This window comes from Clupea harengus, chromosome 18 (assembly GCF_900700415.2).
Source record: "Clupea harengus chromosome 18, Ch_v2.0.2, whole genome shotgun sequence".
Lineage (NCBI taxonomy): Eukaryota > Metazoa > Chordata > Actinopteri > Clupeiformes > Clupeidae > Clupea > Clupea harengus.
The window spans coordinates 2,060,534-2,083,033 of NC_045169.1; the positions used below are offsets into that span (position 1 = coordinate 2,060,534).

At 49.6% G+C, this 22,500-nt stretch overlaps 1 protein-coding gene across 4 annotated transcripts in view; it reads right to left on the bottom strand.

The window, feature by feature from the left end:
- The window catches only part of exoc6b (exocyst complex component 6B), an 89,684-nt gene that overhangs the window by 12,819 nt on the left and 54,365 nt on the right, over nt 1-22,500 (bottom strand). For all 4 annotated transcript variants that reach the window (XM_012822213.3, XM_012822215.3, XM_012822214.3 and 1 more), the window contains 2 exons: nt 16,043-16,184; nt 12,561-12,634 (listed from right to left, as the gene is read on the bottom strand). In XM_012822213.3, the coding sequence (XP_012677667.2) occupies nt 12,561-12,634; nt 16,043-16,184 (216 nt within the window). The remainder of the gene's footprint in view (nt 1-12,560; nt 12,635-16,042; nt 16,185-22,500) is intronic.

The following is a 22,500-nucleotide window of genomic DNA, read 5'->3' on the forward strand; positions in this document are numbered from 1 at the left end:
AGTCGCATAATCTGACATGCTGAAAATCATAAGTCAAATTCACACTGTAGTGTGGCGCTCGCCTCGTCCAAAGAGAACCAAGAGCTCTAATCGCCTTAACTCCAGAAATTCCCTCATGTGCAAGTAGACTGACTGGAAATTCACTTAAATTCACTTACTCGCCATTAAAAGTGACATTTTGTGGGTGTGTGTGCGTGTGTGTGTATGGGAAAGTTATTTTTGGAAAACACACTTCAGCAAACACAGTGTTGTCGCACAGAATGCACAACCTTTTCACGGGGCGTCAACATCCGCCGCATCAGATAAGGCCTCTTTTTTTTTAAGATGATTTGTTTCCACGGCGATGAACTTGGATAGACAGCACGGGGGTCAGAGCGAGGCCAGTGACAACCGAGTTCACGAGGCTCACAGTCACCGTGGTGAGGAAATAAACACATCAACAAACACACACACACACACACACACACACACACACACACACACACACACACACACACGGGTATGCCAAACAAAGAGGGGGCAGGTCACAGCCATGCCTGTCATATGGCTGAAATGAGCCCAAACCCTTTTCAAGGCGCTGCCTGCCTGCCTGCCTGCCTGCCTGCGTGCCTGCCTGCCTGCCTGCCTGCCTGCCTGCCTGCCTGCCTGGCCATTGTGCTCACAGTAACACATTACACAGAGAGTGAGGGGTGCACTGGGCCCACTGAAGGGGGACAGGGGGGCTCTGGACATCAGCCAAACCTGGTGGAGGGTCACCTACCTACCCAAGAGACCCACGCCACTACCTTTAACTATACCTCACAGTACCCCCACACTGCCAATACTTACAATGCCCTGAGAGAGAGAGAGAGAGAGAGAGAGAGAGAAAGAAGGAAAGAAAGAAGGAAAGAAAGAGAGAGAGAGAGAGACAGAGAGAGAGAGAGAGGGAGAGAGAGAGCGAGAGAGAAAGAGTGAGAGAAAGAAGGAAAGAAAAAGAGAGAGAGAGAGAGAGAGACAGAGAAATTAGACAGATAGCGCTTCAGGCTTATCGTCCGCTGGCGCTAAGGAAACGAGAGCAGGGTCGGCCGGGGGCCACTTGACTGCCTCGCCTCGCTGCGTCCCCCCCCCCCCCCCTCCATCCCTCTCCCAACTCTCCCCATCTCGCTCTCTCTTTCTTTCTGTGCAGGAAGAGAGTGAGCAGGAGGCTGGGGGAAAGTGCTTACACCTGGTCTGGGTTCTGGCTGTTAAGCAGAGGAAGGTCAGCCAGCGTGCAGGAGGGCCAGAGCGAGTTCACAGCCCCACACGTCACACGCCTGTCTGTTTCCACTCCCCCTCCTCTCCTCCTCCTCCTCCTCCTCTCCTCTCCTCTCCTGCCCTCCCCTCTCCTTCGCTCACTCACTCTATCACACCCCCTCACCACCCAACAACCCTTTTCCTGAAAGTTCCCCTGGCTTTCTCTCTCCCCCCCTCTCTCTCACACACACACACACACGCTCTCTCTCTCCGCTCCTTCGAACATTCCCATCCATCACTGGCTGGAGGGGTTAGCAACGTCTGAGGTCCCAAAGTCCACAGCAACACAAAACCAGAAACGTTCCAGAAGACAAGCACACATACACACACAGGCCCTTTATCTTTCTGACAACAACACACACACACACACATTCAAAACCAGTCTTTAACACACACCCACACACACACATAGGAGAGACACGAATACTTGCAGGTTTTCTGACACAAATTTACACCCTCTGGTCTTATGCAGCCCTCATCACAACCATGGCCTATGACCCTGAACTGCCTATTGCAATACACTGCACACACACACACACACGCACAGCCACACACACACACACACACACACACACACACACACACACACACACACACACACACACACACACACACACACACACACACACACACTTCATAAGCAAAACTCAGTGACCCAAATAGATGTCCAGTCTCATACTCCTCCCTGTGACAGAAAAGTGTCATGTTCTTCTCAATTTCAACAGAGAAGAGGAAAACAAAAACCAAACGCAAGTTCTGAGACTCGACCCTTAAGGTCTACTTAACAGTCCTCACAATATATCATCTAAGGCAACAGAACAGATAAGAGTGGAAGACAGAAAGAGAAAGAGAGGAAGACAGAAAGAGAGGAAGACAGAAAGAGAAAGAGAGGAAGACAGAAAGAGTGGAAGACAGAAAGAGAGGAAGACAGAAAGAGAAAGAGAGGAAGACAGAAAGAGAGGAAGACAGAAAGAGAAAGAGAGGAAGACAGAAAGAGAAAGAGAGGAAGACAGAAAGAGAGGAAGACAGAAAGAGAGGAAGACAGAAAGAGAAAGAGTGGAAGACAGAAAGAGAAAGAGTGGAAGACAGAAAGAGAGAGAGAGGAAGACAGAAAGAGAAAGAGAGGAAGACAGAAAGAGAAAGACAGAAAGAGAAAGAGAGCCTATTCTCCCGTCCTGCCCCTTCTTCTGGGGATGCTGGGAGCTCAGTGCTCGTAGATCTGCAAAGTCCATCAACCCCACTCAGAAGGCCCTGGCACCACCATACTCTGACCTCCCTGTACGGATGTCTTTTATGTGTCTGTCTGTGTGTGTGTGTGTGTGTGTGTGTGTGTGTCTGTGTGTGTGTGTGTGTCTGTGTGTGTGTGTGTGTCTGTGTGTGTGTGTGTGTGTGTGTGTGTCTGTGTGTGTGTGTGTGTGTGTGTGTGTGTGTGTGTGTGTGTGTCTGTGTGTGTGTGTGTGTGTCTGTGTGTGTGTGTGTGTGTCTGTGTGTGTGTGTGTGTGTGTCTGTGTGTGTGTGTCTGTGTGTGTGTGTGTGTGTGTGTGTGTGTGTGTGTGTGTGTGTCTGTGTGTGTGTGTAACAAACACTGACTCTGTGTTCTACTCATCCTATAGTACTCATCCTCAGGTGCACTGTTCAAACCAGCCCAACCTTCTGCATCACTTACAGTACCGGAGCAAGCCAGTGCTGTGCAAGCGGCTCCACAAGCTCCGCGCTCCCGCAAGCACACACACACACACACACGCACACACACACACACACGTACACACAGACAGACAGACAGACAGACAGACAGACAGACACAAATATGCACCCGCTTACATGCACGCGCACAGACAGACAGACAGACAGCCAGATAGCCAGATAGCCAGACAGCCAGATAGCCAGACAGACAGACAGACAGACAGACAGACAGACAGACACAGAGTTCTATACATTTTCATTTAAGCTGCTTAGCCAGCCAGACAGATGGGGGCACACATTCCAAAATGCACGAGATTCCAAGAGCCCGGAGAATTGTTGTCCGAGGGGCAGATCTTTGGGGAGGAATTCATTCCTACGTTTGTCATGCTGTCCACTCTGCATGGGGATGGAGGGAGAGGGGGAAACGAGGAGGAGGAGGAGGAGGAGGAGAGATGGAAAGAGCGAGGGTGTGAGAAGAGAGGTCAGCATTGGTAGTTCCAAACAGCGTGACCATGGTGGACGGACTCAAGCCAATTGTCCAAGTGTCATCCTCCGGCGCGGAGAAGAAAGCGCACACACAGACAGCGCCCGGAGGGAGCTCAATCAGACACTCCAGCCATGAAAGAGATGTCAGGCCCCCACCCCTAAAGTCTATACCCCCCTACTGTCTCCATGCAAGAGGGCATCACACTCTCTGCGAAAAGGCCAGTGACAGCGCTTAAATGAGTCTTACACACGCTGCCTCTCTTTCCCACTCGCTTTTCTGCTCTCTCTCACTCACACACACACACACACACACACACGCAAGGGCACACACAGACACACACACACACACACACACACACACACACACACTCAGTCGCACGCAGAAACAGTCACTCCAAGGTTATCCAAGAGGAAGAGTCTAAGCATGAGACCGTCACGGACTGTCTGACGGTGAATGGAAAGATGGCAGCGCAAGAGAGAGGCTGCAGTCTCGTCTCCTCTCGTATCCTCTTTCTGGTTTTCAGGCGGCCCTGACAGCACATCCAAGTCACTCTCCCTTTCTCTCTTTTCTCTCTTTCTCTCTCTCTCTTTTCTCTCTCTCTCTCTCTCTCTTTTCTCTGTCTCTCTCTCTGTCTCTTTCTCTCTCTTTCTCTCTCTCTCAAAGCCTCATCAAATTCAGCCGGAGGTGTTCCTTTCACTGTCCTTCACCCTCTCACTCCGTCTCCCCACTGACTGCCAACATGGCCCAGGCTAGAATGGGGCGTGGGGGTGGTAGGGTTGATGTTCGTGTGGCTGGGGGAGAGCATGGCCTGCCCTGGCAAAACATGTTGACTTCTCAGGTTCTCCACCTCTCCTCTTCTCAGCTGCTAAACCTGCCGAACCACTAACAGTCACAGTTATCTCTTTGCTATCAGTAAAGGTACCTTCTAAATCACAGTTACTGTTGCACTTACTGGTATGCTGTACCTTCTATCTAAACAAACATGCCTGGCATCATGCAAGTCAACCTTCCCCTCAAACTGGAAGAGGGAGGCGGGGTGTACGGTTCAAAATGAAGAGGCAACGGCCAAACCCCACTGTTACCGTATCCTCCTTCATTAGCGAACGCCCACACACACACAAACACATTCCCCCTCTGTGCGCCGTGAGTCCAGACGACTGGAGCTGGCCGCCTCCTCACGTGTGCTGGGAAGAGACCGGTTAGGAGAACCCTCAACCATTTCTCAACATCACCCTTCACCAACACATGCCAGCAGTACACACACAAACACAGGCAAGTACACAGCCTGTGGAAGCCCCTCCGTTTCTCCTGGGAGTTGGCGTCAGAAAACGAAACCCCGGCGGTTGCGACAGAAGGGGACGGCCCACGGGGATGCAGTGTCTCTCGCCTGGGTGGATCAATAGCCTGCGAGACGGGTCAGAACTCGTCCATCTGGAAATAACCCGCACAAGCAAGTTCATCGGGAAGCGCCCGAAAACTGAAACTGAACGAAGAGTCGGCCGTGGATGACATGCAGTTTAAGAGCATGACGGGAAAGCGCTACGACGAAAGCCAATGTAGAATCGGTGTGAGTTTTCTGTGATGAGACTGTGGAAGAATGTGAACGACTGGGCATGTCTGATTCTGCGCGTGAACATGTGTGTGCGAGTGCGAGTGTGAGAGAGTGATGAGTGTGTCATCTATTTTCATAGTCAGTGCAATCTAGGGTGCAAGCATTCCCCTAAATGTGCCCTTTCCCAGAACAATTTTGGACTTTCGAGCTCAAAACATTCCCAATCTATTTCACATTCACATTCGGAGAGCGAAACCACGTAAACAGAGGGACAGATGACAAACGAGCATGGAAGACAAACAAGCTGGGGACAAAAAAAAACAGAGGGAAAAAGAAAAATGATGTCTTCCTGTTCCAGCCCCAGTGGATTACAACTAAGAATCCAAGAAGCCTATCGGAACATCAGGTTCTGATATGATGTTGATCATTATTTAACTCCCATGTATTGCTATTGCTGCTTGCTTTTATTGATTTTATGTAAAGCACTTTGAACTGCAACTCTTGTACGAAATGTGCTATATAAATAAAATCTTACTTACAACTACACACACTCTCGGAGGGGAATTCATAACTACAAAAAGTACATTACAGTCACATTTATTCCTTTTGATCCAAGGTGATTCTTCAGAGATCTCCATCATGACCAAATCCAATTTCTTACACCATATGGTAGGATGGGGGAAACCAAGAGGGGGGACTTGCAATGTCTGTATTGGCTGTGTATGACATCATAGAATTGATGTGGCGTCTCTCATTCACTTAAAACCATTTGCTGTCTCTACCTCTGACATTCTACACAACTCTGTTGAACTCTACAGAACTCAGTTCTGCTATTAGGACATTCTACACAACTCTGTTGAACTCTACAGAACTCAGTTCTGCTATTAGGACATTCTACACAACTCTGTTGAACTCTACAGAACTCAGTTCTGCTATTAGGACATTCTACACAACTCTGTTGAACTCTACAGAACTCAGTTCTGCTATTAGGACATTCTACACAACTCTGTTGAACTCTACAGAACTCAGTTCTGCTATTAGGACATTCTACACAACTCTGTTGAACTCTACAGAACTCAGTTCTGCTATTAGGACATTCTACACAACTCTGTTGAACTCTACAGAACTCAGTTCTGCTATTAGGACATTCTACACAACTCTGTTGAACTCTACAGAACTCAGTTCTGCTATTAGGACATTCTACACAACTCTGTTGAACTCTACAGAACTCAGTTCTGCTATTAGGACATTCTACACAACTCTGTTGAACTCTACAGAACTCAGTTCTGCTATTAGGACATTCTACACAACTCTGTTGAACTCTACAGAACTCAGTTCTGCTATTAGGACATTCTACAGAACTCTGTTGAACTCTACAGAACTCAGTTCTGCTATTAGGACATTCTACAGAACTTAGTTCTGCTATTAGGACATTCTACAGAACTCTGTTGAACTCTACAGAACTGAGTTCTGCTATTAGGACATTCTACACAACTCTGTTGAACTCTACAGAACTCAGTTCTGCTATTAGGACATTCTACAGAACTCTGTTGAACTCTACAGAACTCAGTTCTGCTATTAGGACATTCTACACAACTCTGTTGAACTCTACAGAACTTAGTTCTGCTATTAGGACATTCTACAGAACTCTGTTCTGCTATTAGGACATTCTACACAACTCTGTTGAACTCTACAGAACTCAGTTCTGCTATTAGGACATTCCATGTCAAATCAACCAGGGGTTCCCACCTCATTGACAATTTTCGCCTAAATTAAAAATCATTAGGGGTTTCATAAAGCTACTTAGAAATGTTGTGTACCTATCAGTTTGTTTATGGGAACAGATATGTACTTGTTCTACAAGGTTCTGGTCAGTCTGGCACATAGGGATTTATAAGGATTTGTGTCAGCCCCTCAAAATCGAAATTGTACACAGTTAAATCTTGAGGTTTACGAGTATTAAAAATATGCTCAAAATACTTGTGTTCCTGCTGTAAAACAAACGTTTGTGGGGATCTGTGCAGCTTCAAGGCCACAGGTGATTTAATCTGACAGAAACTGGCCTGTAAAGATGTCTCAAGAACGAAAATTCAGCATATTTTCAACAATCTAATTAAAATGTGGGACACATGGAGGAAAAAAAAAAAAACTTTCATATCCATTCCCATAACAAATACAATCTGGTGTTTAAATAGTTGCTCCCTTTTTTCCCCTTTCACACACACATGCTGACAAACAAGATGAAAGTGCAGATTATTGTTGCAGTGTTCCAAAAACATACCTACAAGCCAAACATGCTCTTCATATCAATGACACCTTGGCTTTTAGTATACTTTCTGAATACCAGTGGGGTCGCTGTTTTGTCTATCAGCTATAACCAAGCCGACTAACCTCGGCTTTTTCATGATTAACAAATAAAAACCTGCTAAAATAGAATCAAATCCTGGTTGGAAGTGATCGTATTTCCCACTGTGGCTGCGCTGCTTAATCTCATTTGATGAAACAATATTGCCGAGAAGCAACTAATGAAACAGTGTTTCTGTCAACGACTGGTTTGCACTTTGCATCGCCACAATGTACGAAAGAAACTGGTTATGATCGTCCTGTCATTTCACAGCCAATTCATTTACCCTGTCACACCCACACACAATCTGGGATAAGCAAGACATTTCTCTGTGTGTGTGTGTGTGTGTGTGTGTGTGTGTGTGTGTGTGTGAGCGTGTGTGTGTGTGTGAGCGTGTGTGTGTGAGCGTGTGTGTGTGTGTGTGAGCGTGTGTGTGTGTGTGTGTGTGTGTGTGTGAGCGTGTGTGTGTGTGTGTGTGTGTGTGTGTGTGCGTGTTGTTTCTCCAATGGCCTACAGATCACTGCCTTTACTAGTGAAGCTCAGGGCCAAGCCAGCAGCCACATCCTCGGTGCGAAGCACAGCTAACAGGAGGCTGCGGCTAAGAGCTCATCTCTGTTCTGACCCCGAGGGGTTTTCAAGAGGTGCTGCTCTTCAAAGGTTAAGCCTGTTTGGCCGACACTCCTGCCAAGGGTCGGCGTTAGCTGTCAAACAGGGCTCTGGTTGAGCGAGTCTGCATAAACACTGGCCTGAGCGAGCAGCGAGCTCCCCTCTCCCCTCTCCCCTCTCCCCTCTCCCCTCTCTCCTCTCTCCTCTCTCCTCGTCCGCTCTTCACTCCAGGAAAACTGTAAGGGCTGATGGCTTCTGCCCTGCTCCGCCTGTCTTCAATATCACCCGCCTCCACCACAATAACCAAACTAGACGCGTTTTTGGGTCTGACACAGCACTCCAATTAGCGGGGGCAGAAGTGCATAAATTCTCTGGCTGGAACATTCTCTGGATTCCCTGGCGGCATCAGAAAAATGGACCACTCTGGGTTTTGGGAGGGGAAAAAAAAAGGCAAAACTATTCCCTGCGCTGGAGCTGCCTACCCGACACATGCCCCTCTTCCAGAGGAAGGTTTCAAATGCTTGCTGTCTAACCTGCACCCAACCTTTCCAACCCAGAGTACATTCTTTCACGGTGGTTTCTAAAGACTCTGGCAGTAACTCTATACACACACACAGACACACACACACACACACACACAGACGCACGCACCCACATACACAGAACGAGAGAGAAAGAGAGAAACCCAAAGAGAAAGAGAGCGAGAGAAAGAGAGAATAAATATTGAATAAGACCGAAATAAATCACAAGACCCCCATTAGGCAACCCAAGTGAGATCACTGTAATGCTATGAGATTTTGTCTCATTAAACAGAAAAAGGCGCTGACAGCATCCAGAAGGTGGGTTCACCAGAGAGAAAAAGTCAGAGCACTGGAGAGGGTAGAGATGGAATGGGGATATTAAGATGGAGAGAGAGAGAGAGAGAGAGAGAAAACAGGGGGGAAAAAAGGAGTAGGCGATGAGGCCTTGTCTATGAAACACTCAAGACCAGGAGCTCATCCAAAGTCCTCTGGGATGGGCATTAGAGATGGATGGAGAGAGAGTGTGAGTAAGCAAGATGGAGAAGGAGAAAGAGAGGGAGAGAGACAGAGGAAAGGAAAGAGCGAGTGAAGAGGGGATGACTCCCTTGATGTGCACACACGCACTGGACACAAGCACTGCTGAGGTGGAGGAGGGGATGGAAAATGGATTTTCCACTTCAACCTCTCCGAAGCCTCCGAGGAATTCTTGGATAATGCTTGCGGAGAGCCCACAGGAATGCGTAGCCGCCTCGTGGCTTCAAACAGCAGACTAACCCCTCTACACTACCCCCTGCACTGGGGAAAGTGTGTGTGTGTGTGTGTGTGTATGGGTGTGTGTGTGTGTGTGTATGTGTATGTGTGTGTGACCGTGTATGGGTGTGTGTGTGTGTATGGGGGTGTGTGTGTGTGTGTGTGTGTGTGTGTGTGTGTGTGTGTGTGTGAGTGCTTAAGTTCTGCACTTTGCAGACTCCAGACCGTGTGCTAGAACCAGACCTCAATCCCTCTCCATCTGTGGAAGCCATCGGTTACTCTGTGCACCGCGAGGCCTGGATGGATGTTAGTGACCTGGAGTTGGCCCAGCTGAGTGACACCTGCACTGGGCTGCCAAATCACTGTGGTCCCAGGCTTCAGGCCCGGGGCCCTCTTCGTCTTGTCTGTCTGTCTGTCTGTCAGTCAGTCAGTGAGGGATTGCACCAGCTTCCCGGGACCGTTGGACAAGAATTCCCTGAAACGCAACACCAGTAACAACACAACAACACACAACAAACATGGCCCCGGCACAACACGGAGGAAACCACAGGCCAGCCTTCCACCACCGTGTCAAGCTAGAACCCAAAAACTGTCCAGTCACGGATCCCTCCTGAGCCAACTATCCCACCCCACCCCCCCCCCAAAACAACACACACACACACACACACACACACACACACACAGACACCGCTCCAACACCTCCCCCACCAGAGGAATGTGGGTATGTGGAGGATCCAGGGCAGAGTTGAGGCCGGCTGTGGCTGGGAGAGAGCAGCTCCAGCGGGGGTCCTGCCACACCGCAGCGGCCGGCAGGACTCCCACGCTGCAAGGCCAGCCAAGGGTTCCCACCGCCACTGCCTCCCACTGACACTAAATATAGCAGGATAGCCACTACACACTCCAGACCCACGAGCCACTCTCTCTCTCTCTCTCCATCTCCATCTCCATCTCCATCTCTCTCTCTCTCTCTCTCTCTCTCTCTCTCTCTCTCTCTCTCTCTCTCTCTCTCTCTCTCTCTCTCTCTCTCTCTCTCTCTCTCTCTCTCTCTCTCTCTCTCTCTCTCTCCATCTCTCTCTCCATCTCTCTCTCCATCTCTCTCTCTCTCTCTATCTCTCTCTCTCTCTCTCTCTCCATCTCTCCATCTCTCCATCTCTCTCTGTCTCTCTCTCTCTCTCTGCACATCAATCAAATCCCCTCCGTGCCCACGCCATTGTCATATTTTTCTTTCTGTTCATCTGCCCTCAGTGTCTAGCCCTTTTTGGGACAGAGGGACTCACTACGCCTCTTCCCCGGGCCAGTTTACGCCTCTTCCCCGGGCCAGTTTCTCTTGTCCGCTCATCTCCTTTCAACTTGTCTCCCGTGTCTCAATCTCCCACATCTCAGAGACAACAGTACGTCTCATCTGTCATCCCACCCCTTGCCCAGCCACCTTTTCCTCTGACATCCCATTGAAATGAGTGACAGCAGAGAGCCAAGCGAGGGCAAGCGCTCCCTTTCAGTGAGGATGGGGGGGGAGAGAGAAAGAGAGAAAGAGAGAAAGAGAGGAGGATGCGAGGGGCGGAATGAAAGACTGAAAGACAGAGGAACGGAGACGCCCTCTCTTCTCCATCTTCAAAACCCGCAACCCCCTCCCACCCCTCCGCCCTGGTGGCTTCCGGACTGTTCCTCTTGTCTTGTGCGCAGAATGCCTGCTGACCCCCCAGCTCCATCCCAGGACCCCAGGGAGGCCGGGGACAAAAAATGGGAGCCATCAGGGTGATTTATCGGGCCCATTCAGAACCCGGCTTCGCGGAGGTGCACCTGGGTCAAGCGTACAGTTCTGACTCCAGCCCTCCAAAGAGGGGGGTGGGGGACGGGGAGGGGGAGCAGCAAGGGCTGATGGGACGGATGGAACTCTGCAAATGTCACCTGCCCACTTCTGACAGCATATTACTCAGAAGTAGGCAAAGACACCCAGAGACAACAAGGCCTGTGTGGCTCCTTCACTTCAAAGCCAAATACACCGAGGAAATGTATACATTGTTCCTCACTTTAACTCTCTCTCTCTCTCTCTCTCTCTCTCTCTCTCTCTATCTATCTCTCTCTTTCCTTCCCACCCTCAGTCGCTCGCTCTCGGTCTCTCCGCTCTTTTTGCAAGAAACAAAGCGAAAACCAGACAAGTCTCACAAACATCCCCCCCCCCCCCCCGCCCCCCCATTCCCAATTCCTTCAGTGAAGTCAGGTTTAAGAAAGCCACATGGAAAACAAGTGGCACTGCATCATGGTGTCAGCCTGGACAAAACGGGATTGTTTTAGAGGAAGAAAGAGCCATCCGTCACTGTCTGTCAGCTCATTCATCCTGGCCTCCTCCTGCATCCAGCCCATCCGTCATCCCCTGCTCCAGCACTGACACACGCCCAGGTTGGCCACACTGCTTTGCAAAAGAACGAGGGGGAGATGGTGAGGGGGGGGGGGGGGTTGTGTATTTAGACTTGGTGTGTATGGGGTGGGGGGGCGCTGGTGATTTGGGGGGGGGTCATACAAATACATACACCCATACCCCCTTTCGATCATGATTTTCCCATCCGCAGCAGACTGCCGCATTTCCAAACAGACAAACATCACATCTTTCAACACACACACACATTTACAGTCATCCTTTGCCAGTGTGCGATTAGAAAAATCAAGAGAAAAAAAAAATCGTACCAACACAGCCTTAATAAACATGTTATGGACAACAGGAACAGGAAGGAGAGAAGAAAGGGGGATACTTCATTGGTTTGGTTGAAGGAACACGTGTGTGCATGTGTCTAAGACCAGCCAACCTTGACTTCCACAGCACGGGACAGCGGCACTGTAAATGTGTACATGAACATAATAAACTGTGACAGATGTATCCGAGACGTCTTAAAACAACAAACGCTCAGACATTCCTGGTGACGTTGACATCACTGACGCAAAGCGAAACCCACCGCGCGCGTACATGTCGGCGCGCAAACCTTCCACTCCTACACGCTACAGACCTCCAAAAGACAGTTAGGGCAAAAGCCACACAGATGAACACAGATAGCAAGACAGAAAGAGAAAGGGAGAAACAAGGGAGAGAAGAAAAGAGAAATAAAACCTGAGGCTGGGGTTGAAGTTTCAGAGGGCCGGGGCGGCAGGGACAGGGGGAAATAGGGGGATTGGGGGTGTTCTTTTGTGGGATGTTGGGGGGGGTATGTAGCATGTGGGGTAAACAGGAGCAAAAAAAAAAAAAAAAAAAACAGAAGAAAGGGGGAAGGAAGAATGAAAGAAAAAAAAGAAAAGACAGAGAGCAAGAAAGAAAGAGAGGAGAAAAGGGGGTAAAGAACAACAAAGACCTACTTGTCTCAAGTCGATGAAGGCGAGCAGCAGTGTGTCCCCCTGGAAGCCAGGCACTGGGCCCGCCCTGGCAAACCCTGTGGGAAAGAGAGGGGGAGAAAGAGAGCAGCCAATTGGCCATGGAGCAGGAGATTGGCAGACGGATGACAGCCAGGACAAGGGGAGGACAGGGGGAGGTTCAGAGGGGGGCTGGGGTGGTGGGGGTGGAGCGCTGGGAAGGGGTGGAGGTGCTGGAGCTTTTTGGAGGTTTCAGTGTGGGATGGAGGAGCTTGCCGAGAATTGGGAGCGGGACGCAAGATTGGGGAGGGAGGGAGGGAGGGGGGGTTCAGGGGCAGCCCCCTTGCAGGAGTGTCACTACATCTCTCCGGATTTGCCACAAGGGGCTTTGTGAAGTCCATCCGAAAGAAGGGGCCAAAGGAGTAAAAAAACTAAACAGACAAAAAAAACAAAAATCATCATCAAATAGCCATTAATCCTGCTCAGGGTTGGGGAGAGAGACATGGGGGTGGATGAGACGGAGCGCACCAGAATGACGGAGTACGTGCGGAGGGATGAGGGGCCTGCCTTTCCCCCCCAATAACCCAACAGTGCCTTTGTACACATCATTCCCATGGGGCCGCTGTCCCAAGGTGGCGGCACGGGACGGAGCGAGGTGAGCGCCGAGAGAGGGGGGCTGTTGAGGGTGGATGCAAGACTACTCGGCTTCCTCTCCCTCTCTTTCTCCTCTCCCTCTCTCCCTCTCTTTCTCCTCTTTCTCCTCTCCCTCTCTCTCTCTCCCTCTCTCTCTCTCTCTCCCTGGCTCTCCCTAACCCCCTCATTTGGAAGGGGACTCATAAACAAGGGAGTTTTCGCCCCCTTGTGAAAAGAGGGGAACGGTTTTGACACGCAGAGACAAAACGCGCCGAGCGAGGCGAGATCCCTTTCACCCCTGGACGCTGTGCGCTTTTCTCCGCCCTCGGGGAGGATTACACGCCTGCCATCTCCAGTCCTGACCCCCAAGAAGCCCACGCCAGCTCCCCTGCTTCTCCCCCACCCCGTCCCCCCATCCTCCTGCCAACCTTGCACATCTCCCTAGGGCCTTTCTCGAGATGAAAGCGCCCGCGTGGTATTTACCAAAGGGTGGGGGGGGGGGGGCCCTGGGGGCCAGATGGCAATCAGGGTTCACGTGACGCTTCTGTCAGATCGCATCTCATCACATTCAATATAAAACACGCACAACAATGTCATCCCCTCTTTTGTGGCTACTGCTCCACGCCATGTCAAATCTCTCAGTGACTAGACTTTCCAACCCCTGTGCAACCTGGAACTGACTCTGGGAGCGAGCTATTGAGGAGCCAGTGTTCCGTTTTTTTTTCCCCCCTCAGTCTCTTTCTCCTCTCATTTCTCTCTCTCCCCCATCCTCCCTGCCCAGCTCTCCCGTCCTTCCTTTACTTGATGGGGTGACCAGCATTCCATAAGGAGTTTTAAAGAGACGAATCAGCAAGTGAGTGAGTCAAGTCAGGGGAAAAGACTGATTCACAGCGCCCCCTGTGGACAACCAATAAAACTGCAGTTTCCAAAAAGTTCCCGAAGGAGCAAACCATGAAATCAATCTTCGGAGTTAAATACAAACAGAACAACTAAAACTAACTGAATGGGAAAAGGCATACAGACTAAATCTATTCATTTACACAGAAATATCAGGGAAGACACAGCCGGTGCTCCTGTTATTCCTCACATTTCAACTTTCAATTCAATAGTGTTAATTTATATAAAATCAACAATAGCAGACATCGTCTAAAAAAATCTTTACAGAGCCCAAAGCCTGAGGTCAAAACATCAAATATGCTTTTCCAGCATCTGACAATCCCAGAGAGGCATGGCAGGGAATCAACATCATGCCCAATATGCCACACAAGTGCAGGGGAAACCTACCCTCGTCTTACATGGTAGCCTCACTACTACTGGAGATGGTGAACCAGCTAAGCACCATCTTGTATCCCCTGAGAGTGACTAGTGCTGGGGCTGCCACTGCGATGCTCCCCCCCCCCCATCCAACCTCATCATCAAGGAATCAGAAGTCCTTCACCTTTTTTAGCCAAACTGTGCTGAACAGAAGCCCAAAAATACAGAACAAGAACAATCTAGAACAATCTCTAGTTGTACAAATCTGACACATTACAAACGGGACTTTTACACACTTAAAAAACCCTTTACAGTGTTAATAAATGTGAAAGGGATTGGAAATGTCTTTGACAGATCATTTTTACGGCTCAGGTCATGTTATAGGCCTGATGCCAATGACTCATTTGTTTCCACCTGAGGTTGAAAATGATTTCAGCAGGGTTCCTCGAGAGGGCTTGGAAGGGCACATGCATTTAGAGAAAGCACAGAATTATTAACCCTCATCATCTTACTGCACGCACTTAAAATGCCAAACTGCTCCGTTTTGGCAAATCCAGTCACACTTTAACACTAAAAGAGGATTTGCAACTAATGCGAAACATGTCCAAATCCGCCCCGCATCATCACGATGCTGTCACTTCTGTTACCTTTCTATTTCAAACTTTCCATCTTTTTTTTTGGAGATGTGGTGGAAAAACAGAGCATGCAGAACCAAATAGCACCCAGCACAGCATGGACCTGACCCCCCTCTCTATCACTCAGGCACTGGGCTCTGCAAAGCGCCTTAAGACAATTTGATTGTTTTGGCGCTATATGAATAAAATTGAATTGAATTGAAAAAAATGAATATGGCAGTTAACAGTACAGGTTACTTAAAGCAAACTCTAGGGGTCGCTATGACGACGGGGTCACAGCATGAGGGAGGACAGGGAGGATATTCAATGAGACACTCTCACCCCATACTTTTTGCCATTCACCCCAGGCTTTCCCTGACATTATGGGGAAATCTATTTCCATAGCTGTCAGCGGTGAGAGGCGTCAGCATGGAGTCGTGGGGAAGGAGGCGGCCAAGGATGTGTCCTTCCCCTCCCCTCCCCTCCCCTCCGCTCCCCTCCGCTCCCCTCCGCTCCACTCCCAGCCTCAGCGAGCCTCTCTCTCCACACAGGTGTCTGGGGCTGCTCCATGCAGCACATATCTGGGGGAACGTTCGGGGCGGGACCCTGAAGAAGGTGGTGACAGGCCAAAGTTGGCCTCATTCTCATGGCCGGCAGCGGTATTCTTAAATGCCGCGCCACTGACGCATGCCAACGCCCGACGGTGTCTAGGCACATCTCCACATCTCCACATCTCCACAGCTCTAAGGTCTACAGGTCTCCTCTCTCTCGGAGGAGGAGGTGGAAGGGGAGCAGGATGTTAACAATGGCGGGAAAAGGTTTGGGGTGATCTGGGACGAGTGGAGGGAGAGAGGGACAGGTGGAGTGGTGTGTGTGTGTGTGTGTGTGTGTGTGTGTGTGTGTGTGTGTGTGTGTGTGTGTGTGTGTGTGTGTGTGTGTATATATATGTGTGTGGGGTCCGGTGGTGTGGTGATTGGCGGTACTCACGCTCGCACTCCTTGACGTCTACGTTCAGCTGCTGCAGCGCCCCCATGGACACCTGCCTGACGTCGGGCTCCAGCAGCTGCTGCAGCAGGGAGGTGGAGAGGTGCTTACAGGCTGACATGCAGGCCGTCTGAGCCACCTTACCCTGCCGGACACACAGAGGGAGGGAGAGAGAGAGGGGAGACGGTCAGAGGTGGAAAGAAAGGAGAAGGAAGGAGAGAAAGAGAAGAAATAGAAAGAATGCAGAGAAAGAGAAAGATGAGGGGCCCCGAAGGAGAGAGAGAGAGAAAGAAAGAGAGAGAGAAAGAAAGAAAGAAAGAAAGAAAGAAAGAGAGAGAGAGAGAGAGATGGTAATAGGTGTTTAATTGATGTGAAGGACACCGTGACCTGGTGGCCTTGATGTAACGGTAGCCAGCGGGTACAGCGCTGTGTAGTGAGTAAACCTCACTCCTCCGACACCTTAAAAAGATGTGCTAGCGACAGATGCTAGCATCCATGGATTCTAGCCTCCTCGCTAGCATGCCCGCCTCCCATGCCCGAGGTTGCGAGTTGGAGAGACTGCTTGTCCACACAAGGCAGGTTTCGCTGGCACACATGTGAATGGAGGTAATGTGATCTGGGTCTCTGCCTCTCCCTCCGTCTCCCTGTGTGCAGACCCTGTCGACTCTCCTCTCTCTCCCCCTCTCTCTCCTCTCTCCTCTCCCTCCGTCTCCCTGTGTGCAGACCCTGTCAACTCTCCTCTCTCTCCCCCTCTCTCTCCTCTCTCCTCTCCCTGTGTGCAGACCCTGTCGACTCTCCTCTCTAGAGAGATCCATCACTCCGCTGTGCACTGTGACCCCTCCCATGTCTGCTTTTACACTCACTGAGCCTATTTCCACACACACACACACACACACACACACACACACACACACACACACAGAAAGAGTGAATAGGGAAGGAGAGAAGCGATGGCTCGGTATTCTAAGGAATTCTTCAGACAGAATGGGATGAGACAGGCACTGTAGCCCTGATTCATTTACTTCTTTCACTTTAGGCTCTTCAGGTGACTGTGTGGCCAAGAGGTCTAATGACACACCATTCAGGACACGGCTGACTAGACACGTATGCACTGACACACAAGGTGAGGGATGTTATTTTCCTATATAGTGTGAGTGTGAAGTAAAGTAAAGAAAAAAAACACACTGTTACACTTTTTGATTCTCCAACATGTTAAAACGCACAAATTATGTTTTTCTGAGATGTGCATGCATAAGAATCATACACAGAATCTACAGAGCAAGTGCGCGTGCGCGCACACACACACACACACACACACACACACACACACACACACACACACACACACCTCTCTTGGCCCCCACAGAGAGGGAAAGAGGTAAAGAGGGCATTAATGAGGAGCTTTCCACTTGGGAGCTCATGACCACGTAATTACTCCACTCAATCTGCAGGCTTTGAAACAGGGTGTGCTCTGCTCTGCACATGGGACGTATTGGGGTACAGCAGGGAAGAGAAGAGAAGAGAAGAGAAGAGAAGAGAAGAGAAGAGAAGAGAAGAGAAGACAAGAGACACATAACACACACACACAACAAGCTTCACTGATACAAACAGTTCATTTTCCCATGAGGGAAATCAGAGAAGGAAGGGCCAGTGTGATTGTCAAGCTGAACCACTTCCTATTTCAACATCAGACAAATACACATGATTACACTGTGTGTGTGTGTGTGTGTGTGTGTGTGTGTGTGTGTGTGTGTGGTGACTGGACAATAAACATGATGTTGTTCCGGGCCTCCATCAGAGTGTTTTAACTGCCACACTCAAGATCACCCACCTGCTGCCCACCGACTTCACCATGTTTGTTGACATTCTTTTTTTCCCCTCCGTGTGGTCTCCGCTGTATTTGTGCTAACCGCACACACTGATACCTGTCTCCCAGGAAGCCCATTATAATCACCCACAGAGTTTCCTGCCCTGATTGGGGAATGGTGAGGGGGATTTATTGCCTTGGCGTGCAACGGTCCATTTTTTGATTGGGTATGTCTGTGTATGTGTAATTCCCTTCCTTTGTGTTCCTCTGCTATGCAATCCCTTAATTGCTAACACTCTTTGCTGCTTTATTTTATGATCTGGCAAAGCTAACAGGGAAAAATTGTTGGAAAAACAGATTTCTTTTTTTCTTTTTGTGTAATGCTGAAAAATGATAAACAGTCAACAAAGACGGGTTTATAAACAATGTCGGCTTTCTTTGCAGGCATATGTTCTCTATCACGTCCTATGTGCGTGCGTGTGTTTGAGGAGGAGGTCTTAAAGGGGCTTCACTTATTATTGATCACTCAAATCCCAAAGCATGATGGCTCTGTGATTTTGAGTGTCTGTACTGATTCTGAACTATAGCAGAACACCTGGCTTAAATGCAGGTTGGTGTTGTAACAGGGTATGTCAGATAAAACCATAACATTTCATTTGATTGAATAAAATAAATAAATAAATTATAATTAAAACGGTTAACTATGTCTTAAGTATAGGTCGTGGCCATGGTCTTCATTCAGTATGAGACCCAGATATAATTATAGTCCTAGGCGGCACCTTTAAACTAACACTACACCTAGGTGAATATTGACAACGCATGCTTGACGCCCATTCCACCCAAAAACAGTGATTCAATTGCACCCAACTTCCCTATGCTTCTACACTTCCCAAAGCAGTCATTGAGAGTGTAAAACCACACCACTCTTTTAAGCACATCCATCCTCCAATCTGTACACTTGGACCTTGAGATTCACATTTACAAGCATAGGCAGCTGGGTAATGCTGGTATGCCCTGAATGTTCACCAGAAGTCCCGTAGGCCGGTGCAAATCCCCAAACCAGTAGACGTCTGGCCAAAGGCACCGAGCAGAGAGGCAGCCTCAGGGAGCCAGAGGAAGGGTGGAGGTGTGGAGATGGAGATGTTGGGGAGACGGAGGGGTGGAGACGGAGGGGTGGAGACGTTGGGGTGGAGACGCTTGCTCTCCTCTCCGCTCACAGTAGCACATTTGTTTAACAGTTCAGGGTAGAGGCATGTTAACAATTAGCCTTGGGGCTCAGCAAAGGGTGAAAGGGGGAGAGAAACAGAGAGAGAAAGAGAGAAAGAAAAAGAAAGAGAAAGAGAGATGGGGGTGCAGACTGCAACTCCTCCCGCCTACAGTCCTCCCATTCTCGACCCCTTAATTAAGGAGACGCTCATCAAAGTGCTCATTAAAAAGCACTCTGCTCCCCACGGCAGAGAAAATAAACAGCCATTAGCCTGATCGACCGACAGGGCGGGTGACCGGGAAAACAAGAGCCAAGAGCAGGAAGGAGAGGGTGAGAAAGCAGGTGAGCGAGAGACAACAGATGAGAAAGGCTACAGTGACAAATAAGGTGAGAGGGTTAAAATAGGACAGAGGGAAGAAGCAGATATTATATATATATATATATATATATATATCAATTATAGGCCAAGAGGAAAGAAAGGGAATGAGAGAGAGAGAGGGAGAGGGAGGGAGAGAGATAGATAGATAGATAGAGGGAGAGAGAGAGAAAAGGGAAAGGGAGATGAAGAAAATATGGAATATGGAAGAGATTCATAAAAGTTGTGGTAAGCGCCCTTGTGGCCAGCATGCACGAGCCAGCAGCCATCTCACAGAGGATTCCTCTACCCAGATGCAGGAGCTCAACGCAAATGGTGTCAGACACGCCATGCGCACCAGACACACTCGGCACCCGCCGAGTCCCCGGGGCTTTCGGGTGTCCGGGTGCCACTCGTGTTTAGAAAACACAAAACCTCCACGCGGCCCGTGTTTACCATAGCAACGAGCGGGGAGGCACGGCAACCCATAATCAGACACAGAGCGGGGAGGCACGGCGACGACCGGAGGGCTGTCAGGCGCAATCACACTCCAGCCTCAGATGCGTGCCACAACACGGTCAACTCCCTTACATACGAGCGCTCCCTCTCTAAACATCCAACACACACACACACACACACACACACAAATGCACAGAAGGCAACAAGACACTGCACGACTCTCTCCTCCCAAGTATCAGCTTGCTGTGCTTGCGTTTGAGGAGGTGCTCAGAGAGTTTAAATAAATAGTGACTAGTCCCAAATCTGCTGGCCAGAGGTGTTTACACACACAGACACACACACACACACACACGTACACAAAGACATAGGCACGCATGTCAAGAGTTACACAACGCTTCCATGCACCGCTGAGGACAGCAGGAACATTTGAGAGTCATTTAGGATAAAACCGCACGCACATGTGAAAGCACAGACGCGCACACACACACACACACACACACACACACACACACACACACACAGAGAGAAAAGGAGTCTCGGACATTAAGTGTCAGCATGCCGTTAGCCTCTGGTCACAAACTGTTTGAGAACACATACCACATGTGCAGAGAAACAAACACAGCTCTAGCTTCCCCACACTCTAGACAAATACATGAGGAGAGAGAGAGAGGAGAGGAGAGAGAGAGGAGAGGAGAAGAGAGGGATGGAGAGGAGAGGAGGGGGATGGAGAGGAGAGGAGAGGAGAGAGATGGAGAGAGATGGAGAGGAGAGGAGAGGGATAGAGAGGAGAGAGGGATGGAGAGAGATGGAGAGGAGAGGGGAGGAGAGGGATGGAGAGAGAGAGGAGAGGGATGGAGAGAGAGAGGAGAGGGATGGAGAGGAGAGGAGAGGAGAGGGATGGAGAGGAGAGGGATGGAGAGAGAGAGGAGAGGGATGGAGAGGAGAGGAGAGGAGAGGGATGGAGAGGAGAGGGATGGAGAGGAGAGGAGAGGAGAGGGATGGAGAGGAGAGGGATGGAGAGGAGAGGGATGGAGAGAGATTGAGATGAGAGAGATGGAGAAGGATGGAGAGGACCCACTGAGAGAGTGAGAAGGAGTAGTAGCATTTGGGAAATGAAAACACAACAGCCAAAACCAACAGCTAGAAACCTCTCAGAACCACTCTGATTAAATATATCTGATATTTAATATCTAATACATAAACTGACAATTGAAAGCAAGTGATGGAGTGTACTCTGCAGGAGACACAGAGGGTACCTGCTACCAAGTAAGGGGAATAGGCACCAGATGATGAAAAGCACAAAAGAAGCCAACTTCACAGACGTCCATATTCTCAGTTCGAGTCGATATTCATGAACACCATATTTTATCTTAGCAGATCTGTTTTCCGCATGCTTCCAGGGACACTGCCACATGAGTAATAATCATAAGAACACAAACATATTTAGTAAATAGGTAACGGTGTTATTTGGGACTGAAAACAAACTTAACTCTATAGACACGTCACTAAAGGGCTATAGGCAGTATCCCACACACTAATATACACACTTACAACGGAGTTCACTTTGTGTCTACATGTGCCATCACAAACACCCCTTTCAGCCTTGGCTCCATCTGGACCTTATAATATCAGTTATAATGTCACAGTTCTCCTTCAGCGCTATGCCAACAGGATGGATCACTTCTCGCCCTCTGAGGCTGGCGATATCAACCCGCTGTGCAAACTGGCACGGGCCAGGTCCCCTCTGGACGATGACGTGTCTGAGCTCGTGTTCTTTTGTGCAACGGGCTTAGTGGTGATCCTTTCAGAAGAACGGACTACTTTCCACACCTTCTAAGAAACTGTGCAGCAGGACTGGCCAAACCTCCTCCAGAAGAGCCAAAATGGCGGCAGAGGACTGGCCAACCTCCTCCAGAAGAGCCAACATGGCTGCACAGGACTGGCCAACCTCCTCCAGAAGAGCCAAAATGGCTGCACAGGACTGGCCAACCTCCTCCAGAAGAGCCAAGATGGCTGCACGCTGCTCCGTCGGCCAGGCAGGGGCGTCGTTTATTCAACAAACCACTTATCTCAAGCCAGACTCCACTTGACTAAGAAGTCGAATTAAGGCGGGCAGCTTCACGGTCGGAGTGAAAACCTGGCCACACCACAGCACACCAGCCATACCTCTCTTCGGTGTGAGCGATGACCCAGCCTGACTCTACACAGCCTGCTTGCCTGATCCAGGCTTAATGTGTCGGTGCCCGAGGCGGCTACTAAGGGCCATGCGCGCCTCTGCTCCCTGGCCTTGTGGCTGGGCCGCGGGCGCGTGAGCCTGGAGCAGTGGGCCAGATCACACCCCTGCGCTCGCTCCACACACGTGGCCCGGACCACTAAAGCAGCTCATTTGAACACACAGGGTCACAGAAGGACATTCTTGAGCTTGTTTTTCAGGCGAAATGTTTTCGTCTCTCTCTCTCTCGCTCTCTCTCTTTCTTGCCTTCTTGTGCTCTCGCTCCCTCTCTCCCTCTCTCTCTGTGTGTTTGTCCCTTCATTCCAAAAGCATACGCCTGAGTTCCTTTAAGTGCACGGGACACCGGGAATGCTAAGGCGTCTTAGGGTTCATCGCCATGTGAGCTTTAAGTTGCTGCTGT